The following is a 19,574-nucleotide window of genomic DNA, read 5'->3' as shown; positions in this document are numbered from 1 at the left end:
CCACCGCGCCCGGCCCCCACTGGAGAGGTTTTGTATGTGCCATTACCCCTACCTAGAACCTGGAGCAGCCTACCGCTTACACTTTGCCTGGCTGGCTATTAATTTCAAGTTCTGGCTTAGTAATCGGGCGTGGTGGCTCACACCTATAATCCTAGCACTTTGGGAGGCCGAGGCAGGTGGATCACCTGAGGTCAGGAGTTCAAGACCAGCCTGGCCAACATGGTGAAACTCTGTCTCTACAAAATACAAAATACAAAAATTAGCTGGGTGTGCTGGCATGTGCCTGTAGTCCCAGTTACTCCGGAGGCTGAGGCAGGAGAATCGCTTGAACCTGGGGGCAGAGGTTGCAGTGAGCTGAGATCGCACCACTGCACTCCAGCTTGGGCAAGAGTGAGACTGCATCTCAAACAACAACAACAACAAACAACAAATCAAATCCTGGCTTAGCTGTCACCTCCTCAAAAAAACCCCTGACTCCCCTGCCAATAGTATCAATTGCATCTCAATGTTTTCTCTCAGAGTACCCACCACATTTTGGATTTATATACTTGTTAACCTTTATAGTGTCTATTTCCTCACCTGCCTGCAGCCTCCATGTGTAGCTTGTCCTACCATTTGATGCCTGTTGTCTGGTTCATCACCTGTCACGTAGTAGCTGCAGGATAAATATTTGTTGAATAAATCAGTGAATTGGCCAGGCACAATGGCCCACGCCTGTAATCCCGGCACTTTGGAGGGTCAATGTGCGGGGACTGCCTGAGGTCAGGAGTTAAAGACCAGCCTGGCCAACATGGTAAAACCGCATCTCTACTAAAAATACAAAAATTATCTGGGCATAGTCGTGGGCGCCTGTAATCCTGGCTACTCGGGAGGCTGAGGAAGGAGAACCCCTTGAACCTGGGAGGCAGAGGTTAAAGCGAGCTGAGATCCTACATAATCATGCCACTGCACTCCAGTCTGGGTGATAGAGTGAGGTTCTGTCTCCAAACATAAATAAATGAATCCACTCAGATGTTGATAATGGAACTTGGACCAAATCAGGAAGGGCCTGTCTTCCAGCTGGGTGTGGGTAAGCACAGAAAAGCACTGCTGAAACGGCTTTGAGGACACCTTGAGTCCAAAGCTCTGTTGAGAAGAAGAGTTAATGAAACATCCAGCTGGTGGAAATGACTGCTCTGACCCAGGCTCCATAGGGAGGATGTGCTGTTAGTGTTGTTTTTCATGGGAACAGCCGATCCTCAGGACTCTCCCTTCCTCCCCACAAACGGGGAGGGCAGTCGAATGCAGCATTGGTACAGAAATGCATATATATGTACATGAGTTCTGTAATTCAATGGAAAGAAATATAAAATGAAGAGAGATCACAATGGGTGGGGGGTGTCTTCAGGCCCATCCTTCTGGGGGCAAGAGCCTGGCAATCTGGCACTCTGGAGCCTGCCTCTGTGGAAACAGGGACATGCCCAGGTAAGAGCAGTGGCCTGGCTCAATTCCAGCTGTGCCAGCCACCTACTGTGCAACCTCATTAGGGTACTTCATTTCTCTGAGCCTCACTTTCCTGTTTTGTAAATTGAGAATGGAAGTAGAATCTACATCAGATAATTTTTTTTTTTTTGAGACAATCTCGCTCTGTCGCCCAGGCTGGAGTGCAGTGGCACGATTTCAGCTCACTGCAACCTCCACCTCCCAGGTTCAAGCAATTCTCCCATGTCAGCCTCCTGAGTAGCTGGGATTACAGGCATGTGCCACCACACCTGGCTAATTTTTATGTTTTTAGTAGTGGCAGGATTTTGCCATGTTGACCAGGCTGGTCTCGAACTCTTGACCTTGGGTGATTGGCCCACCTCGGCCTCCCAAAGTGCTGGGATTCCAGGCATGAACCATTGTGCCCGGCCAGATAATTATTTTTAATTATTATTATTTTTGGAGACAGAATGTCACCCTGTCACCCACACTGGAGTGCAGTGGCACAATCTTGGCTCACCGTAACCTCCACCTCCCAGGTTCAAGTGATTATCCTGCCTCAGCCTCCTGAGTAGCTGGGATTACAGGCGCACACCACCACACTCAGCTAAATTTTTGTATTTTTGGTAGAGAAATATGTATTTCATCATATTTGCCAGGCTGGTCTTGAACCCTGACCTCAAGTGGTACACCTGCCTTGGCCTCCCAAAGTGCTGGGATTACAAGCGTGAGCCACAGTGCCTGGCCTGTTTTTTTAATTTTTAATTTTTTTTTCATTTTTATCCTTTTTAGAGACAGGGTCTCACTCTGTCACCCAGGCTGGAGTGCAGTGGCGTGATCGTGGCTCACTGCAGCCTCGACCTCCCAGGCTCAAACTATGCTCCTGCCTCCACCTCCAAAGTAGCTGTGACTACAGGGGCGTGCCAGCACACCTGGTTAATTTTTACATTTTTGGTAGAGACAGGGTCATGACATGTTGCCCAGTCTGTTCTGGAACTCCTGGGTGTAGGCTATCTGCCTGCATCGGCCTCCCAAAGTGTTAGGACTGCAGGCGTGAGCCACTGCGCCTGGCCAACATCAGAGGATTCGATGAGAGAATATGTGCAGGGTCCTCAGCATGATGCCTGGCACATAATAAATGCTCAGTAAGTGTGGCTCTTGGTTGTGGGCCAGTCGGATTTTATCAGGCTCCTCCAAGACCTGGCCCCGCCTCATAATCACACAAGTCTCTTGGCTGCCATACTCATTTGGGTTCCCAAGTTCCCCTGACAAGAGGAAGGCTGAGGACGGGTGCAGTGGCTCACCTGTAATCCCAACACTTTGGGAGGCTAAGGCAGGCGGATCACTTGAGTTCAAGACCAGCCTGGCTAAGATGGTGAAACCCCACCTCTACTACAAATACAAAATTGGCTGGGTGTGATGGTGCATGCCTGTAATCCCAGCTCGTGGGAAGGCTGAGGCACGAGAATCGCTTGAACACAGGAAGCAGAGGCTGTAGTGAGCTGAGATCGTGCCACTTCTCTCCAGACTGCGCGACAGAATTTTAAAAAAAAAAAAAAAAAGTAAGACTGGATCCTGGACTCTGGCTCCTGGAAAGGTATAAGAAGCATTTCCATGTGGACTGTGGTGAATTGACCATCTGAGACTCAGTCTGCCCTGCCCTCCCTAGCTGCTTTCTTGGTACAACAGGCTTGACTTGGGAAATCACTCTTCTCAGAATCCCAGTTCCTCAACTGAAAAGTGGTAAAAAGCGATCTGTTTCCAGAGCTGTGTGTGAGTCAAAAGCCAAGGAACACCGTGCACACTGGGAGGTTTTCATTTTAGCGCGATTCTTGCAATCTTGCCCACAGCGCATTTCATGCGGCTCTCTCTCCTCTGTGCCTCACTTTCCTAGTGTGTAAAATGTGGGAGAGTCTACTGCCTTCCATGGAGACTGTAAAATTATGTCTTTAAACTAATTGTTCTGGATGTGGGGCCAAAGTGTTGGGATTACAGGTGAGCCACTGCACCTGGCCTCAGCCTTTCTCTTGTCAGGGGGCCGGAAGTTGCTTAACCCCCTGGATTCCAGTTTCCTCAGCTGTAAAACGGGCTGATGCCTATACAGCCCTCAGAACCACACCTGGCTCAGAAGTCCCCAAATGGTAGTCCTCAAATTCTGGCAAAGGCCAAAGAGGGTGCTTCTCTTTTTCCGTGCACCCTACAGGTGGGCTCCGCGTGGCAGGTGCAGCTGCGCCCTCTGCCGGTCGGGGCGGGAGACAAACCCGGGGGAGTGGGGAGAACCACAGCGACTCAGGGAGCAATTTCACAGGAGGCAAGTGGAAGGCGCTGGGGCCCCAGGGGAGTCTGTAAGCGAACAGATGATGAAATGACCAAAGAGTTAATATGTTAGTGCAGCGCTTGGAACGCAGAGGGAAGGACCATTTACGGTGTGCTTGGTGGTTCCTTCCCTTTGATTTTAGGTCCATTTGGTTTGTCCCGGAGTGCTTGTCAACACGTCAGAGGGCCTGGGAACGGAGCATCCTGGGAAAGGTAGTTCCCAGACGGGCTTCCCACGCCTCTTCCCGGTGCCTTCGGGGCGAGAGGACTCCATTTCCCGACGTGCCCCGAGTCCGGGAGGCGGAGGGCCGCCGTGGCGTCGGGCCCCGGGCCAAGCCGGGGGGGGGGGCTCGAGGCGCCTCCGCGGCCGTGGACTAGCGTCCGTGCGGCCTGGTCCGGGCCATGTCCGTGTGAGTACCCTGCTGCCGCCGCCGCCGCCGCTCCCGTTCCTGCCCTGGCCCCTGCCCGGCAGCGCCGCGCACCATGGGCTCCATTCTCAGCCGCCGCATCGCGGGGGTGGAGGACATCGACATCCAGGCGAACTCGGCCTATCGCTACCCTCCGAAGTCCGGTGAGCGCCCGGCCCCCGGCGCGTACGGCGAGGCGCGGGCTGGAACGCTGGCCCGGCGGGCGCGGGGGCGGGGACTGGGGGCAGGGCGCCCTGCTCGGTCTCCTCTGGGCCTCGTTCCTATCCGGAGCCTTTGCGCGGCCCCGCGGCCCCGACCCCTAGGCGTGGCTGGGGGCCCCGGAGGAACCTGCCCGAGCCGTACCCGGCGCTGCCACTGCCCGGCTTGGGTGACCTTGGGGCAGTCGCTTCGCCCCGGGCGCCTCAGCTCCGTCCTCTTAACACGGGGGAGTTCCTGGGGGAAAGCCGGAGGGCGGGACGGGGTGCTGAGCGCGGGTCCCGGCGCATCGCTCCTGCCTAGAAAGCGCTCATTGTCATCAGATTGACCTCACCGCGGCGGCCGGCTTTCTCTTTCTTTGGTGGCTTGGTGTGAAGGCCAAGCCCGTGGTCGGGCACGTTCCCTCCCATCAAGACGGAGGCTCTTGGTGTGTGGGTTGGAGAAGTGGGGCTGGGCCCAAGGAGATGATTGTAATTGATCTGGAGGAGCCGGGGTCCTTGCTGAGAGGACAGGAGAGTGATTGGAGAGGACCCACCGATACTCAGGTCTCTGTGGTATGGCTGAGGGACCAAAGCCGTCAAGGAGGAAGTGGCTGCCAAGGACTCAGCTGCAACCAGTTGGGACCAGGACCAGGTGTGGGGCTCCCTGGGAGCTTGTCCCCGCTCTCTTCCTGCCTCTATTGATGAGCATGGGTTCACTGGGAGCATCTAGCTCCAATTCTCACTTTCCATCTCCTCGTGGGGTCATTTGTGGTGGATAGGAGAGAAGGAAGAGGAGAGAGAACTTGGGCATCATAGGGACATCCAGATTGGGTCCTCAGATTCTGGCGTCTCATGTGATCTGATGTCTCAGTCTCCTGGGTGTCTCTGGACACCCACAGGCCAGATTTCTCTGAGTGTGGGCCAGGTCCACAAGTGGGGAGGACTGTTAGACATGCCAGGCCCTCCCTTGGACCACCGGGGGCCTGGGAACCTACATTTTCAACCCATTCCTCACGTGAGTTTGACGTCCACTCAGATTTGAAAAACTGCTCTGCCCAGGTTTTGTAAGGAGGTGTGACTAGGTGAGGGCCTGGGGCCACCGCGATGAAGTGAGGGGAACCAGCACAGTTTGGGGGCACTCTGAAGGGGATGGACTCAGAGCTAGGCAGAACGCACTGTTGCCTGCCTGCTGGGGAGTACACAGATGTATCCCAGGCCTAGCAGCAGGGCAGCCTGGCCTTTGGGTGCTTCAGCCCTGGGGTTTCCCTGGAGGTTCTGAGGGCTGATGGCCCCACATCAGGTGGAGCAGTTTGCTGTTGTCCTCTTTCATCTCTGACGTTCTTCCAGCCTGTCTCTGGCTGAGTGAGCTTGGTCGAGGTTGCTTAACTCCCTGGATCCCAGTTTCCTCATCTGTAAAACGGGCTGATGCTTTTACAGCCCTCAGAACCACACCTGGCTCAGAAGTCCCCAAATGGTAGCTGCTACAGTTGCTCATAAAGGAACCTAAGTGACTGGCTAATGACCCTAATAGTAAGCAGTGGCATGACACAGATATCATAAAGTTGAGTGGCACTTCCTGTCACCTGGGACCTGAGCTCACTTGATGCCCCTTCACTTGGACTGGACAAAATAACATCCATGGCGTTTACAGCCCACTTCGGGATCCCACTGTGGCTGAAATGTCATTGCTAATCACTCATGGCCCTCCCTCCCCCTGAGCATCCATGACGGAACACCTGAGTCAGCCACTATTGGTTGGGACTGGCACCCAGGTGAAACCCAACAGCTGCCTGGGTCATGTTGCCAGTGCCAGCAGTGTTCTGGGCCCATCCAGTACACAGGTCCTCTCCAGCTACGGTTTTCCCTTTCTCGCCTCCATCCTTCCCAGGGACCTTGGAGACGCTTGTGCTTCTCTTTGTTCATCTCTTCCGGTGCTTGCCTTCGTGCCCCACTGGTTTCCTAGACTCCCCTCGTCTCCTCTCTCCTTAAGGAGAACTCCGTAAGGTCATGGATGGGAGGCAGACCGGGCCTCAGCAGAATTTTGGTGTGTTTCCCCAAGGGCAGACTGGGGACGGTGGAGACGTTTGAGATGATTTCAGGGGTTGCCCCCATGGACCATTCAATCACACCATGAGAAAGTTTTCTTTTCACATCTGTCAATTTTGTTGATTATGTCAAGGAAAAAGAGTCATTGGGTGGTAATTATGTGTTTTTAACACCTAAACACTGTCCAGTTTTCTTAATGGAACTTTCAGTATGTTCTGCAGCAGTGCTCAGCTTGAATTTAATATTTACTTTGTTTTCACTGTGTCTATTTTACTCTTCATAGCTTTATTGAGGTGTAGTTGATATACCACACAACTCATCCATTGTAAACATGATTTGATGACTTTTAGTTGAATTATAGAATTGTGCAGTCGTCTGGCCAGGCGCGGTGGCTCAAGCCTGTAATCCCAACACTTTGAGAGGCCAAGGCAGGAGGATCACAAGGTCAGGAGATCAAGACCATCCTGGTTAACATGGTGAAACCCTGTCTCTACTAAAAATACAAAAAGTTAGCCGGGCATGATGGCAGGCGCCTGTAGTCCCAGCTACTCGGGAGGCTGAGGCAGGACAAATTGCTTGAAGCTGGGAGGCAATGGTTGCAGTGAGCCAAGATTGCTCCACTGCACTCCAGCCTGGGCAACAGCGTGAGACTCTGTCTCAAACAAACAAACAAACAAAAGAATTGTGCAGTCATCACCACAGTTACAGACATTTTCCTTGTAAAAGTTTCCTTCCATCTGTTTGCAAAGTCCCTACCCCCACCCCCACCCTCAGCTCATCAGTGATCTGCTTTCTGTTTTCTTTGAGATGGAGTCTTGCTCTGTCATCCAGGATGGAATGCAATGGCATGATCTTGGCTCAGTGCAACCTCCGCCTCCTGGGTTCAAGCGATTTTCCTGTTTCAGCCTCCTGAGTAGCTGGGATTACAGGTGCGTGCCACCACGCCTGGCTAATTTTTAAATTTTTAGTACAGATGGGGTTTTACCATATTGGCCAGTCTGGTCTTGAACTCCTGACCTCAGGTGATCTGCCTGCCTCAGCCTCCCAAAGTGCTGGGATTACAGGCGTGAGCCACCTTGCCCAGCATTTTCTGTTTATTTTGAGACAGAGTCTTGCTGTGTTGCCCTGGAGTTGTGTAGTGTGATCTCGGCTCACTGCAACCTCTGCCTCCTGGTTTCAAGTGATTCTCCTGCCTCAGCCTCCGGAGTAGCTGGGATTACAGGCACTTGCCACTACACCAGGCTAATTTTTGTATTTTTAGTAGACACGGGGTTTCACCAGTTGGCAAGGCTGGTCTTGAACTCCCGACCTCAGGTGATCCGCCCAGCTTGGCTTCCAAAGTGCTGGGATTACAGGGGTGAGCCACTGCGCCCTGCTTGCTTTCTGTTCTTATATTTGTGTGTGTGTGAAAAGTGTCTATTTGAGTTTTTTGTTCAATTTTTAAAAACTGGATTGTTTATCGTACGGAGTTGTGACAAAGAGTTCTTTATGTGTTCTGGATAAGATTCCTGTATCAACCATGTGATTTGCAAATATTTTCTCCCAGTCTGGCTTGTCTTTTAATTTTCTTAATGGTGTTTCTTTTGAAGAGCAAAAGTTTTGAATTTTGACAAAGTCTCATTTATTGCTTTTTAAGTGGATATTGCTTTTGGAGTTATGTTTAAGAAATCTTGAGGCCAGGCGCGGTGGCTCATGCCGGTAATCCCAGCACTTTGGGAGGCCAAGGTGGGCGGATCACGAGGTGAAGAGGTCGAGACCAGCCTGGCCAATAAGGTGAAACCTCGTCTCTACTAAAAATACAAAAATTAGCTGGACGTGATGGCGTGCATATGTAATCCCAGCTACTCAAGAGGCTGAGGCAGGAGAATTGCTTGAACCTGGCAGGTGGAGTTGAGTTGCAGTGAGCCAAGATCGTGCCACTGCACTCCAGCCTGGGCAAACAGAGTGAGACACCATCTCAAAAAAAAAAAAAGTCCGGGTGCAGTGGCTCACACCTGTAATCCTAGCACTTTGGGAGACTGAGGTGGGTGGATTGCCAGAGCTCAGGAGTTCGAGACCATCCTGGGCAACATGGTGAAACCCCGTGTCCTCCTAAAGTACAAAAAATTAGTCAGGTGTGGCAGTGTGTGCCTGTAGTCCCAGCTACTTGGGAGGCCGAGGCAGGAGAATCGCTGGAACCTGGGAGGCAGAGGTTACAGTGAGCTGAGATTGTACCACTGCACTGCAGCCTGGGTGACAGAGTGAGACTCCATCTCAAAAAAAAAAAAGAAAATCTTTGCCTGGGTCAAGGTCACAAAGATTTTCTCCTATTTTTTTCTAGCATTTTGTTCTTGTTGTTGTTGTTGTTTTGAGACAGAGTCTCACTGTGTCACCCAGGCTGGAGTGTAGTGGTGCGATCTCAGCTCACTGCAGCCTCTGCCCGGGTTCCAGCGATTCTTCTACCTCAGCGTCCTGAGTAGCTGGGATTACAGGTGCGAGCTACCATGCCCGGCTAATTTTTGGATTTTTTAGTAGAGATGGGGTTTCACCATATTGGCCAGGCTGGTCTCAAACTCCTGACCTCGTGATCTGCCTGCCTTGGCCTCCCAAATTGCTGGGATTACAGGCATGAGCCACCATGCCTGGCCTTTTCTAGAAGTTTTATAGTTTTAGCTCTTACATTTAGGTCTTTGATCCATTTTGAGTTAATTCTTTTTTTTTTTTTTTTTTTTTTAATTTTGAGATAGGGTCTCACTTTGCCGTTCAGGCTAGAGTGTAGGGGCATGATGTCAGCTCACTCTAGCCTTGACTTCCTGGCTCAGGTGATTCTCCCACCTCAGCCTCCCAAGTAGCTGGGTTTTCCCAGCTACATGTGTGTGCCTCCATGCCCAGCAAAGTTTTTGTATATTTTTTGTAGAGACAGGGTTTCACCATGTTGTGCAGGCTGGCCTCAAACTCCTGGTCTCAAGCAATCTGCCACCTTGGCCTTCCAAAGTGCTGGGATTACAGTTATGAGCCGCTGTACCTGACCAAATTAATTTGTTTCACTTATGGTTTGAGATAAAGATCTAAGCCCCCCTTTTTTTGTGGATGGAATTTAGTTATTTTAGCATCATTTGTTGTAGAAACTATCATCTTCCCATCAAAGTGCCTTTGCACTTTCATCAAAAATTAGTTAACCTAAGCCAGGTGTTGTGGCTGGATAACACATTAAGACCATGTCTCTTAAAAATCAAAACAACAGCAACAGAAACCCCACCAGTTAACCATAAATGTGAGGGTTTATTTTGGGACTCCCCATTCTGTTCTACTGATTTATATGTCTGTCCCAGAAGTTCTCAACTGGGGCAATTTTGCCCCCTCGAGGGACATTTGGCCATTTCTGGAGACATTTGTGATTGTCACAGCTGGGGGCATCTATAGGGTAGAGGCCACAGGACAGCCCTCCACAATAAAGAATAAATGGGCCCAGAATATCTATAGTGCTTAGACCAGCAACACACTGGCTTGTTTACTGTAGTTTGATAGTAAGTTGTGAAATCAGCGTTGAGTTCTCCAACTTTGTTCTCTTGCAAAATTGTTTTGGTTATGCTAAGTTCTTTGCATTTCCATATATATTTTATAAATAGCCTGTCAATTTCTACAAAAACAGCCTGCAATTTTGATAAGTATTACATTGAATATATAGATCTATGTGATGAGAATTGCCGTCTTTACAATGCTGACTCTTGGAATTCATGAACGTGGTATATCTCTACATTAATTTTGATCTGTAGCGTCTCAGTTGTTTTTTTTTCCGGATAACTTTACCTTTTAAGGCAAGTGATACTTGCAAATCTATTAGTGATATATTGCCTTCCCAATCTAGTAGTGATAAAAAATTTCCTTTTTTTTTTTTTTTTTTTGAGATGGAGTCTTGCTCGTCACCGAGGCTGGAGGGCAATGGAGCAATCTTGGCTCACTGCAACCTCTGCCTCCCGGGTTCAAACGGTTCTCTCCTGCCTCAGCCTCCTGAGTAGCTGGGACTATATATGCATACCACCATGCCCAGCTACTTTTTGTATTTTTAGTAGAGATGGGGTTTTACCATGTTGGCTGGGATGGTCTTGATCTCTTGACCTTGTGATCTGCCTACCTCTGCCTCCCAAAGTGCTGGGCTTACAGGCATGAGCCAGTGTGCCCGGCTATTCTTAATAAGAGTTTTATTGAGATCTAATTCACAGCATACAAGTCACGCTGAAAACATCCAGTCCAGTGGTTTTTAGTATGCTTGTGTTGTGTAGCCATCACCACTGTCTAATTCCAGAACATCTTCATCGCACCAAAAAGAAACCCAGTGCCCACGAAACAGTCACTCACAGCCAGGCGAGGTGGCTCACATCTGTAATCCCAGCACTTTGGGAGGCCAGGATGGGCAGATTACTTGAGCTCAGAAGTTTGAGACCATCATGGGCAACACAGCAAAATCTTGTCTCTACAAAAAATAGAAAAATTATCTGGGTGTGGTGGTGTGCACTTTTAGTCCCAGCTACTTGGTGGGCTGAGGTGGGAGGATTGCTTGAGCTCAGGAGGTCAAGGCTGCAATGAGCTATGATTGCCCCACTGCACTCCAGCCTGGGCGACAGAGTGAGACTCTGTCTCTAAAGAATAAATTAATAAAATTTGGCCGGGTGTGGTGGCTCACGCCTGTAATCCTAGTACTTTGGGAGGCTGAGGCAGGTGGACCATTTGAGGTCAGGAGTTTGAGAGCAGCCTTGCCAGCATGGTAAAACCCACCTCTTCTAAAAATACAAAAAATTAGCTGGACATGGTGGTGGGTGCCCGTAATCCCAGCTACTCCAGAGGCTGAGGCAGGAGAATTGCTGTAAACCAGGAAGCAAAGGTTGCAGTGAGCCCAGATCGTGCCACTGCTTTCCAGCCTGGGCAACAGTGCCCAGGCTCTGTTTATTAAAAAATTAATAAAAATTGGCCAGGCGTGGTGGCTCACACTTGTAATCCCAGCACTTTGGGAGGCCGAGGCAGGTAGATCACCTGAGGTCAGAAGTTCAAGACTAGCCTGACCAACATGGAGAGACCCCATTTCTACTAAAAATACAAAATTAGCCGGGCGTGGTGGTGCGTGCCTGTAATCCCCGCTACTCGGGAGGCTGAGGCAGGAGAATCACTTGAACCTGGGAGGCAGAGGTTGCAGTGAGCCAAGATCTCCAGCCTGGGGAACTAGAGCAAAACTCTGTCTCAAAAAATATATATATCAATAAACATTTTTTTAAAAAGGGCTTGAGTTGCATAGTAGGGTACATTCGAAGGTGAAAGCAATCCTAACAGGCTGTGAAAATTGCAGTTGCCATTGGGGGCAACCCTGTAGGCGTGTGGTGGGAGGAGCACCAACTTCAGAGTCCTTGGGTGATGGTAGCCCCAGCTCTGCCAGTAACTTCCTCAGTGGCCTTGGCCAGTCTTTTGCTCACTGGGGCCCAGATTTCCCTGGCTGAGCCCTGGGGGTCACCTCTGATTCCCTGGGCCCCTTTCAGGTCCAGCTGCCAGTGCATGTGAGCCAGCAGGAGGGACAGGCCCTGGCCCTCATCCAGCCTGGCTTTTGTTTTTCATGGTGCCCGGAAGTTTTCTGGAGAATGTTCTGTATTTCCTGGATGACCCTGGAGCGGTGACCACTCCTGCCTGCCCACCTCCCAGACCCAGTGCTGCCTGGGCCCGACATTGCCTGGCTTTCCCTGTGCCCTTCCACTGTGTCCCGTGAGGCTCTCTAGCTTTGCGCTTTGGGGTCATCTCATCCCGTGGAGGACGGCGTGGTGTCGTGTGGACCATCCCTGCAGTGCCTGACTTGTGCTCGTAGAATTGCCCAAAGCTCAGCCCCTTCCTGCGTCCTAGGAAGAGGAGGGGCCTGTGTCCCTCTGCTTGTTTGCGGAAAAGCTGACCTGGAGCAGTGTTGGGGGGGTCACTGGATCCTGAGCGAGCATTTGGTCATTTGCCTTCCCATAGAACTGGGGGAAGAAGCGAGGGGTTTGAGGAGTGACTGAAACCAAGACCTGAGGCCGTTAGAAGAAACACCATTTTCTGAGTCCTTTCATCCAGCTCGCTGGGGACTTGGGTCCTCTCTCATGGTCTTGGGTGTGTGGCCTCAGCGGGGCCTGGCATCCCTCAGGTGGGCAGAAGGTTGCATTGGCTCCCCAGGGCTCAGCACTGGCGCCACTGCTCACATAACTGAAGCTTTCTTCTAACAGGGCTCCTGCCCTGCGGAACAGATGCTCTCTGTGATGTCTCTGAGAGCCCAGACTCCCAGGGAGCCTTCTGGGGAATCAAAAGAAAGAAAAGATTGCTTCAGTGCTTTGGGGAAAAAAGGTGTGTGTGTACACATACTGTACATAGACATTAAAAATTAAGCACTGGGGGCTGGCTGCAGTGGCTCACACCTGTAATCCCAGCACTATGGGAGGCCGAGGCAGGCGGATCACTTGAGGTCAGGAGTTTGAGACCAGCCTGGTCAACATAGCGAGACCCTGTCTCTACTAAAAATACAAAAAAAAAAAAAAATTAAATTAGCCAGGTGCGTTGGTGCACACCTGTAATCCCAGCTGCTCAGGTGGCTGAGGTGGGAGAATCTCTTGAAACCAGGAGATGGAGTTCACAGTGAGCCAAGATTGCTCCACTGCACTCCACTTTGGGTGGCAGAGACAGAGTGAGACCCTGTCTCTAAATAAATTAATAAATCAAGTAAATAAAAAATAATAAATTGAGGCTAACATATTCTTTTTTCTTTTTTTTTTTTTTCCCTGAGACACAGTCTCGCTCTGTCGCCTAGGCTGGAGTGCAGTGGCACGATCTTAGCTCACTGCAACGTCCACCTCCTGGGTTTGAGCAATTCTCCTTCAGCCTCCGGAGTAGCTGGGATTACAGGTGTGGGCCACCACATCCAGTTAACTTTTTTTTTTTGAGACAGAGTCTCGCTCTGTCCCCCAGGCTGGAGTGCAGTGGCGCGATCTTGGCTCACTGCAAGCTCCGCCTCCCGGGTTCACACCATTCTTCTGCCTCAGCCTCCCGAGTAGCTGGGACTACAGGCGCCCGCCACCAAGCCCGGCTAATTTTTTTTTGTATTTTTGGTAGAGACAGGGTTTCACTTGTTAGCCAGGATGGTCTCGATATCCTGACCTCGTGATCTGCCCGTCTTGGCCTTCCTGGGCCCTGTTCTTGAACTCTTGACGTCAGGTGATCCACCTGCCTCGGCCTCCGAAAGTTCTGGGATTACAGGCAGGAGCCACTCAGCCTGGCTGAGGCTACATACATTTAGGAAACGTACAGCTCATTAACATGCAGTTTGATAAATGATCACAAAGTGAACACGTTGAGGAAAATAGAGCAGTACCGGCCCCCAGAGACCCCCTGTTGTCTCCTTCTGAACAATCAGCCTCCCCCTTCTTACCTGGGAACCACTCCCCTGACTTCCTCCCTGGGCGAGTTCTGCTTGGGTTTGAGCTTGAAAGCACTGGAAGAAGTCGCTCTTCTTGCTCCACCTCAGGATGAGATAGGATACAGTGGCCTGGCGGGGTCTGTGAGCTGTGAGTGATCTGGCTTCTGCCGTGGGACCCTCCAGCGTCCAGGTGCTGCCCGTGGACGGGCTCCGAGGGAGCTGGGGACATCCTCGTGTCTGGCCGTGGTCAGCCCTTGAGTCTCATCTCTTTGGGTGCAGTTTTATGCCTGGAGGTGGACTTGTTGGGGCTCTTGGGTGCATTCAGCCTTCGTAGATTTTCAACTTTTCTGAGTTAACGAATTTGCATTCCTGCAGGCAAGAACAAGGGTGTTGGTCGCTCTGCATTCATACTGGCACTAGGTAGGGTGAGGGGTGTGTGCTATTTTAAACTTTTTTTTCAATTTCACCTTGGATTTCTCATTGTACTTTTCCCTGAAGACCAGTGAGGTTGAACGCCTTTCTGTATGAGAATTGGCCATCTGTTTCTCGTCCTGCTGTTGAAGTGCCTGAAGTCTTCTACACATTAAAACAATTGAGTGGGCCAGGCTCAGTGGCTCACACCTGTAATTCCAGCACTTTGGGAGGCTGAGGCGGGCGGATCACTTAGAGACCAGCCTGGCCAACACGGTGAAACCCCGTCTCTACTAAAAATACAAACATTAGCTGGGTGTGGTGGTGGGCACGTGTAATCCTAGCTCCTGGGGTGGCTGAGACAGGAGAATCCCTTGAACCCAAGAGATGGAGGTTGCAGTGAGCCGAGACTGCGCCATTGCACTGCAACCTGAGCGACAGAGGGAAACTCTGTCTCAAAAAATAAAAAAATTAAAAAAATTGAGTTATCAGCTGGGCGCGGTGGCCAAGCCTATGATCCCAGCACTTTGGGAGGCCGAGATGGGCGGATCACGAGTCAGGAGATCGGAGGACCATCCTGGGCTAACACAGTGGAAAACCTCGTCTCTACTAAAAAATTACAAAAAACTAGCAGGCGAGGTGGCGGGTGCTGTATCCCAGCTACTCGGGAGTGGAGGCTGAGGCAGAAGAATTGGGGCATGAACCCGGGAGCGGAGCTTGAGTGAGCTGAGATCCGGCCACTGCACTCCAGCCGTGGGCGACACGAGAGCAAGACCTCCGTCTCAAAAAAAAAAAAAAAAAAAAAAATTGAGTTATCGTTTTTTGATCTTTTTTGTCTTACTGGTTTAGATGAGCTCTTTCCTAAGTGCTTTTTATTATGGTTTTAATTCTTTAGAAATTGGCCATCTCAGTGCCGTTATGGACGCTAGCCTAGGCAAGATATGGAGTGTATTGAAGGCTCCGAGGGAAGTCCCAGTAACCTCTGGGGAAGCGGAGAAGTGGAAGCTGCGGGAACCCAGAGCCCCTGTTCGGCTCCGGCCTCAGCGCCACCCTGGTGTCCTGCAGAGCACGCCAGCTGCTCCGGCCCTCGCCGCGCACCAGGCTGGTCAGGGGCCAAGTGCTGCCGTCGTCCCTTGTCCCGTTCCACAGCAGGGAGAATTCGGATGGCCCAGCGTCTCGGTGTCCACCTTAGGGCCAACCAGCCCTGTCTAAGGGGTGGGGGCCACCCTGAGGGTGGTAGAGGCTGTTTCCAGAAAAGGGATGTGTTGGCTGGGGAGGACACACCCCCAACCAAAAAGGTGGCTACAGCTTGTGCCTCCTCAGTGCCCCAGCGTCTTTGCGTAGTCATAGTTGTTCTCAGCTTTGTGTTCTGCACTAGGAGCCAAGCCCTCACGTTTACCTATGGGAGGTCCAAAAGGGACACCTAGTCAGCGTGTTCACACCTGCCGGAGGCTCCTTTGCATAAATTGACTTTTTTTAATCCTCAGGACATCCAGAGTTTAGGGTGGCCCTCTCATCTCAAGTTTGCAGATAAAGAAATCAAGGTCAGGCGTGATGGCTCATGCCTGTAATCCCAGCACTTTGGGAGGCCGAGGCGGGTGGATCATGAGGTCAGGAGTTTGAGACCAGCCTGGCCGATATGGTGAAACCCTGGCTGTACTAAAAATACAGAAAATTGCTGGGCGTGGTGGTGGGTGCCTGTAATCCCAGCTACTTGGAAGGCTGAGGCAGGAGAATCACTTGAACCCGGGAGGCAGAGGTTGCAGTGAGCCGTGATCACTCCACTACACTCCAGCCTGGGTGACAGAGTGAGACTCTATCTCAAAAAAAATAAATCAAGGAGACTCCATCTCAAAAAAAATAAATCAAGATCCCAGCCCGTGTTAACTTCCCCAGCTGGGGTGGGGGACTGGTAGTAGGCAGGGAAGCATGGGAGGCCCGGGGGATCAATATGCATGGGTGATACAGCTGGGTGTGACCCCCAGAGCACTCAAAGGCTGTGGGGCTGCCACCCCTCTTGCCTCCCACCTGGTGGGGGCATCCTGGGACCTGATCTGATGGAGGTCTGACCCACCTGGGGTTTATTGGCAATGCAGCAGCTGATTTTGTGAGACTGGTAACCAGGAACAGCTGTCCTGTTAGACCATGAGAAGAATTCTCAGCAGGTGGAAGCAGTGAGCTGTTCGGGGCCCCTGCAGACACCTTGTTGCCTTCCCACTGTCCGTTCCTCGGGTGGGAACGATGGCTGAGGCAGCCCAGTGAAGTCCACCCCTGGTGTCCCGGGTCGCTGTGTTTCTTAGGAGGCAGGCATGCTGGGTGTCTTCCTTCACATCCTAGCTTACTTCCTCTGACTGAGAATGCAGGCTGTGGAGTCGGCCCGGGGGTCCCAGTGAGGACATCTCTCACTGGTTGTGTGGCCTGAGCAGGTCACTCAGCCTCGCTGGGCCTCAGTTTCCCTGTCAAACACCAGTAAGAACAGCATCTGCTTTCATTCATTAGGTGAGTGTTCATCCAGCTCTTACGGCGTGGAGGGTGGAGGTCGTGAGGATGCGGGGCTGTGGACAGTTGTAGATGATGCCTGCTTTTGGGCAGGGGAGGACAGAGGGAACCAACAGGTACACGAGATAATGGGGCAGTGGTGACATTATGAGGAGAATGGTGGCAGGAGCGTTGACCGCGAGCTGGCAGTTGGCCTGCAGGGTGGTCCAGGCTGGCTTCACCGCGGCTTCCCAAGGAGGAAATAGCCCAGGCAGGGAAGGTGGAATCGCTGGTCTGCAGAGTGGGGAGCTTGGCGTGGCCTTTAGGTCGGGGTGCAGCAATCTTCATTGGCTGTCATTGGGCTGGGGGCATCTGGAAGGTGAGGAGGAAGCCTGGGCTACCTAGGATGGAACAGGCAGGAGAGTTGTCTCCCAGGCCTCCTTAGGACTTGGGCATGCTGTTCCCAGATGCATAGCCTCTGCCCCCTAGGTCGGGGAGGACGAGGAACGCCTGCCTATGGATCCACACGTGGTCCCCATGTTGGGGGAGATGAGGAAAGGCCTTTCTGTGGAGATCTGAGCCCGGCCTGTTTCTCTCAGGGGTCCCAGGGAGGCAAATGCTTTTCAAGGGTCCAGGCCAGGAACCTCTGACCCGGTGGGCCCTGAACTCTGGTCCGATAAACATGGGTCAGACTTCTCTCTGAAAACTGTGAGCGCCGAGTTCAGGCACAGGCAGGCGGGGCAGGTGCTTTCAGGCATAACAGCAAGGCTGCACTTCACTCATCCGCCCTCCACACTCCGTGGCTCCAGCGGTGGTTTGCTGCGGGCTCGGACGGTGGTTTGCTGCGGGCTCGGGCGGTGGTTTGCTGCGGGCTCGGGCGGTGGTTTGCTGCGGGCTCGGGCGGTGGTTTGCTGCGGCTCCGGCGGTGGTTTGCTGCGGGCTCCGGCGGTGGTTTGCTGCGGGCTCCGGCGGTGGTTTGCTGCGGGCTCCGGCGGTGGTTTGCTGCGGCTCCGGCGGTGGTTTGCTGCGGGCTTCGGCAGTGGTTTGCTGTGGCTCCTCTGCTGAATCCGTTGAATCCGTTGAATCCGTCTGTGCTCTCAGATGGCCTGTGCTTGGCCTTTCACCCGTGTTGTTGGGAGGCCTTGCCGCGTCCCGAGCCTCCCGCCCTTCCAAGGTTGGCTCGTTTCAGTGATTTGTAACGTCCCTGTTTTCCTCTCGCGGATGTCTGGTGGCGTTCATTGCACACTGTGTACCACCAGATATTGACAAGGTGCAAGAGACAAAAGGGGGCCCCAGAAGGCTTCTTGGCTGACTCTGTGGCCTGTATGGAAGGGACAGGGCTGTCCCCCTCCCCCGGCCATCCCCGAGACAGCCTCTGACCTATGGCCTTGTGGTTTTGGTTTTTCTCAGCCGTAAAGGATGACAAACATATGTATTCTCCTGCCTTGAGGCATGTGGAGGGGATCGAAGCTGTGCGGGGAACGCTTAGAGGCCTCCCAAGGAAGGGATTGTGCAGTTTTCATTTCTGTGGCTGTTCCCTCCCTGTCCAGTTCGCCCGGACACCTGCAAGCCACCCAGAGTCCGAATCCCTTGGGCAGGGAGGCAGTGAACTGCTGGGTTCCAGTTCCCCTGGGGGAGACAGTAAACCAGGGGAGAAGGATGCCTTTGCTTTAGCTGTGTTTGAGGACTGCTCTGAGGCCCTGGGTCCTTGAGTGTGTTGGTTCCACGTAGCCGGGATTTCCAGGACAACCTTGGGACCCTGTGGCGTCTGTTGGGCCCTGTGAACCCACGGGAGGATTTTCAGCCATTCTACTGGGGAAGCCCCTTGCATGTGGCTCTTTGTGTGTGAATAGGGCCCATTGTCACTGGCGGTGACACCACTGACTCCTGTCCCCATGTTCCCCCGGCTGCAGGAGGGGAGGTGCCCAGCACGGAGGCTGAGACACAAGTGGCCTCTGGAGTCGGGGTGTGCGCCCTACCTCCGCCGCTGATGAGCTTGGGGGCCTTGGCTGAGCTTCGTTTCCCACATGGAAAGTGGGGGCCTTGCCTGCCCCTCTCTCCTTGCGGCCAGCAGGAAAGGGAGCGAAGGTGCTGACCTCAGCCAGTGTGGAGGGAGAGCCCGGTGGGTGCTGTTCCACCTGCGTTCTTTCACCTCCACAGCTGCCTTCCCACTTCTCATCACAGTCTCCTTTTCTTTCTCCTGCACCCCCTCGGCAGCTCTGCCTGCTCCTCTTGGTCCTGAGCTTGTGCACAAAATGTACACAGCACATGCATGCACACACCACGTGTACACAGGTGCGCCACTCTTCTTGAGGCAAAAGAAAAGGCTGGCCCTGCCCCTAACACTTCCCCAGGCCTGGTCCCTTCTTCCTGCCCCGTCAGGGACCTAGAGTCTCCTTTCCGTGTTTCTTCTCCACGTGTGGATACCCATGTGTGAGCAACAGGATTCTTTTTCTTTTTTTGAGACAGAGTCACTCTGTTGCTTGGGCTGGAGTGCAGTGGCCCAATCATAGCTCACTGCGACCTCAAATTCCTGGGCTCACATGGTCCTCCTGCCTCAGCCTCTTGAGTGGCTGGAACTACAGGCACACACCACTGTGCCTGGCTACTTTTTTTTTTTTTTTTTTTGAGACAGTTTTTTCCTCTTGTTGGAAATGCAATGGTACAACCTCCGCCTCCCGGGTTCAAGCGATTCTTCTCACTCAGCCTGCCAAGTAGCTGGGATTACAAGCGTGCACCACCACGCCTGGCTAATTTTGTTTTTGTTTTTGTTTTTTTTTTTTTGAGACGGAGTCTCGCTCTGTCGCCCGGGCTGGAGTGCAGTGGCCGGATCTCAGCTCACTGCAAGTTCCGCCTCCC

At 52.3% G+C, this 19,574-nt stretch overlaps 1 protein-coding gene and 1 long non-coding RNA gene across 7 annotated transcripts in view; one reads left to right on the top strand and one right to left on the bottom strand.

The window, feature by feature from the left end:
* The first annotated feature begins 4,077 nt into the window (after positions 1–4,077).
* The window catches only part of MGRN1 (mahogunin ring finger 1), a 69,542-nt gene continuing 54,045 nt past the window's right edge, over positions 4,078–19,574 (top strand). For 5 of the 6 annotated variants that reach the window (XM_017886252.1, XM_017886254.1, XM_017886250.1 and 2 more), the window contains exon 1: positions 4,078–4,348. In XM_017886252.1, the coding sequence (XP_017741741.1) occupies positions 4,261–4,348 (88 nt within the window). In that variant the 5' untranslated portion in view covers positions 4,078–4,260. Of the gene's footprint in view, positions 4,349–4,715; positions 5,034–19,574 lie in introns of those variants that run through there. The other variant, XM_017886248.1, reaches the window with a different exon arrangement.
* LOC108538271 (uncharacterized) lies at positions 11,624–19,168 on the bottom strand. The gene is made up of 3 exons (XR_001888029.1): positions 16,312–19,168; positions 13,839–14,195; positions 11,624–12,709 (listed from the first exon to the last, which is right to left on the bottom strand). It is a non-coding gene; the product is annotated as an uncharacterized LOC108538271 (long non-coding RNA).

Source organism: Rhinopithecus bieti, unplaced genomic scaffold (genome assembly GCF_001698545.2).
Source record: "Rhinopithecus bieti isolate Rb0 unplaced genomic scaffold, ASM169854v2 scaffold_13704, whole genome shotgun sequence".
In the NCBI taxonomy this organism is placed as follows: Eukaryota; Metazoa; Chordata; class Mammalia; order Primates; family Cercopithecidae; genus Rhinopithecus; species Rhinopithecus bieti.
Note: the sequence above shows the minus strand (reverse complement) of the source record. Positions and strands in the feature narration are given on the sequence as shown.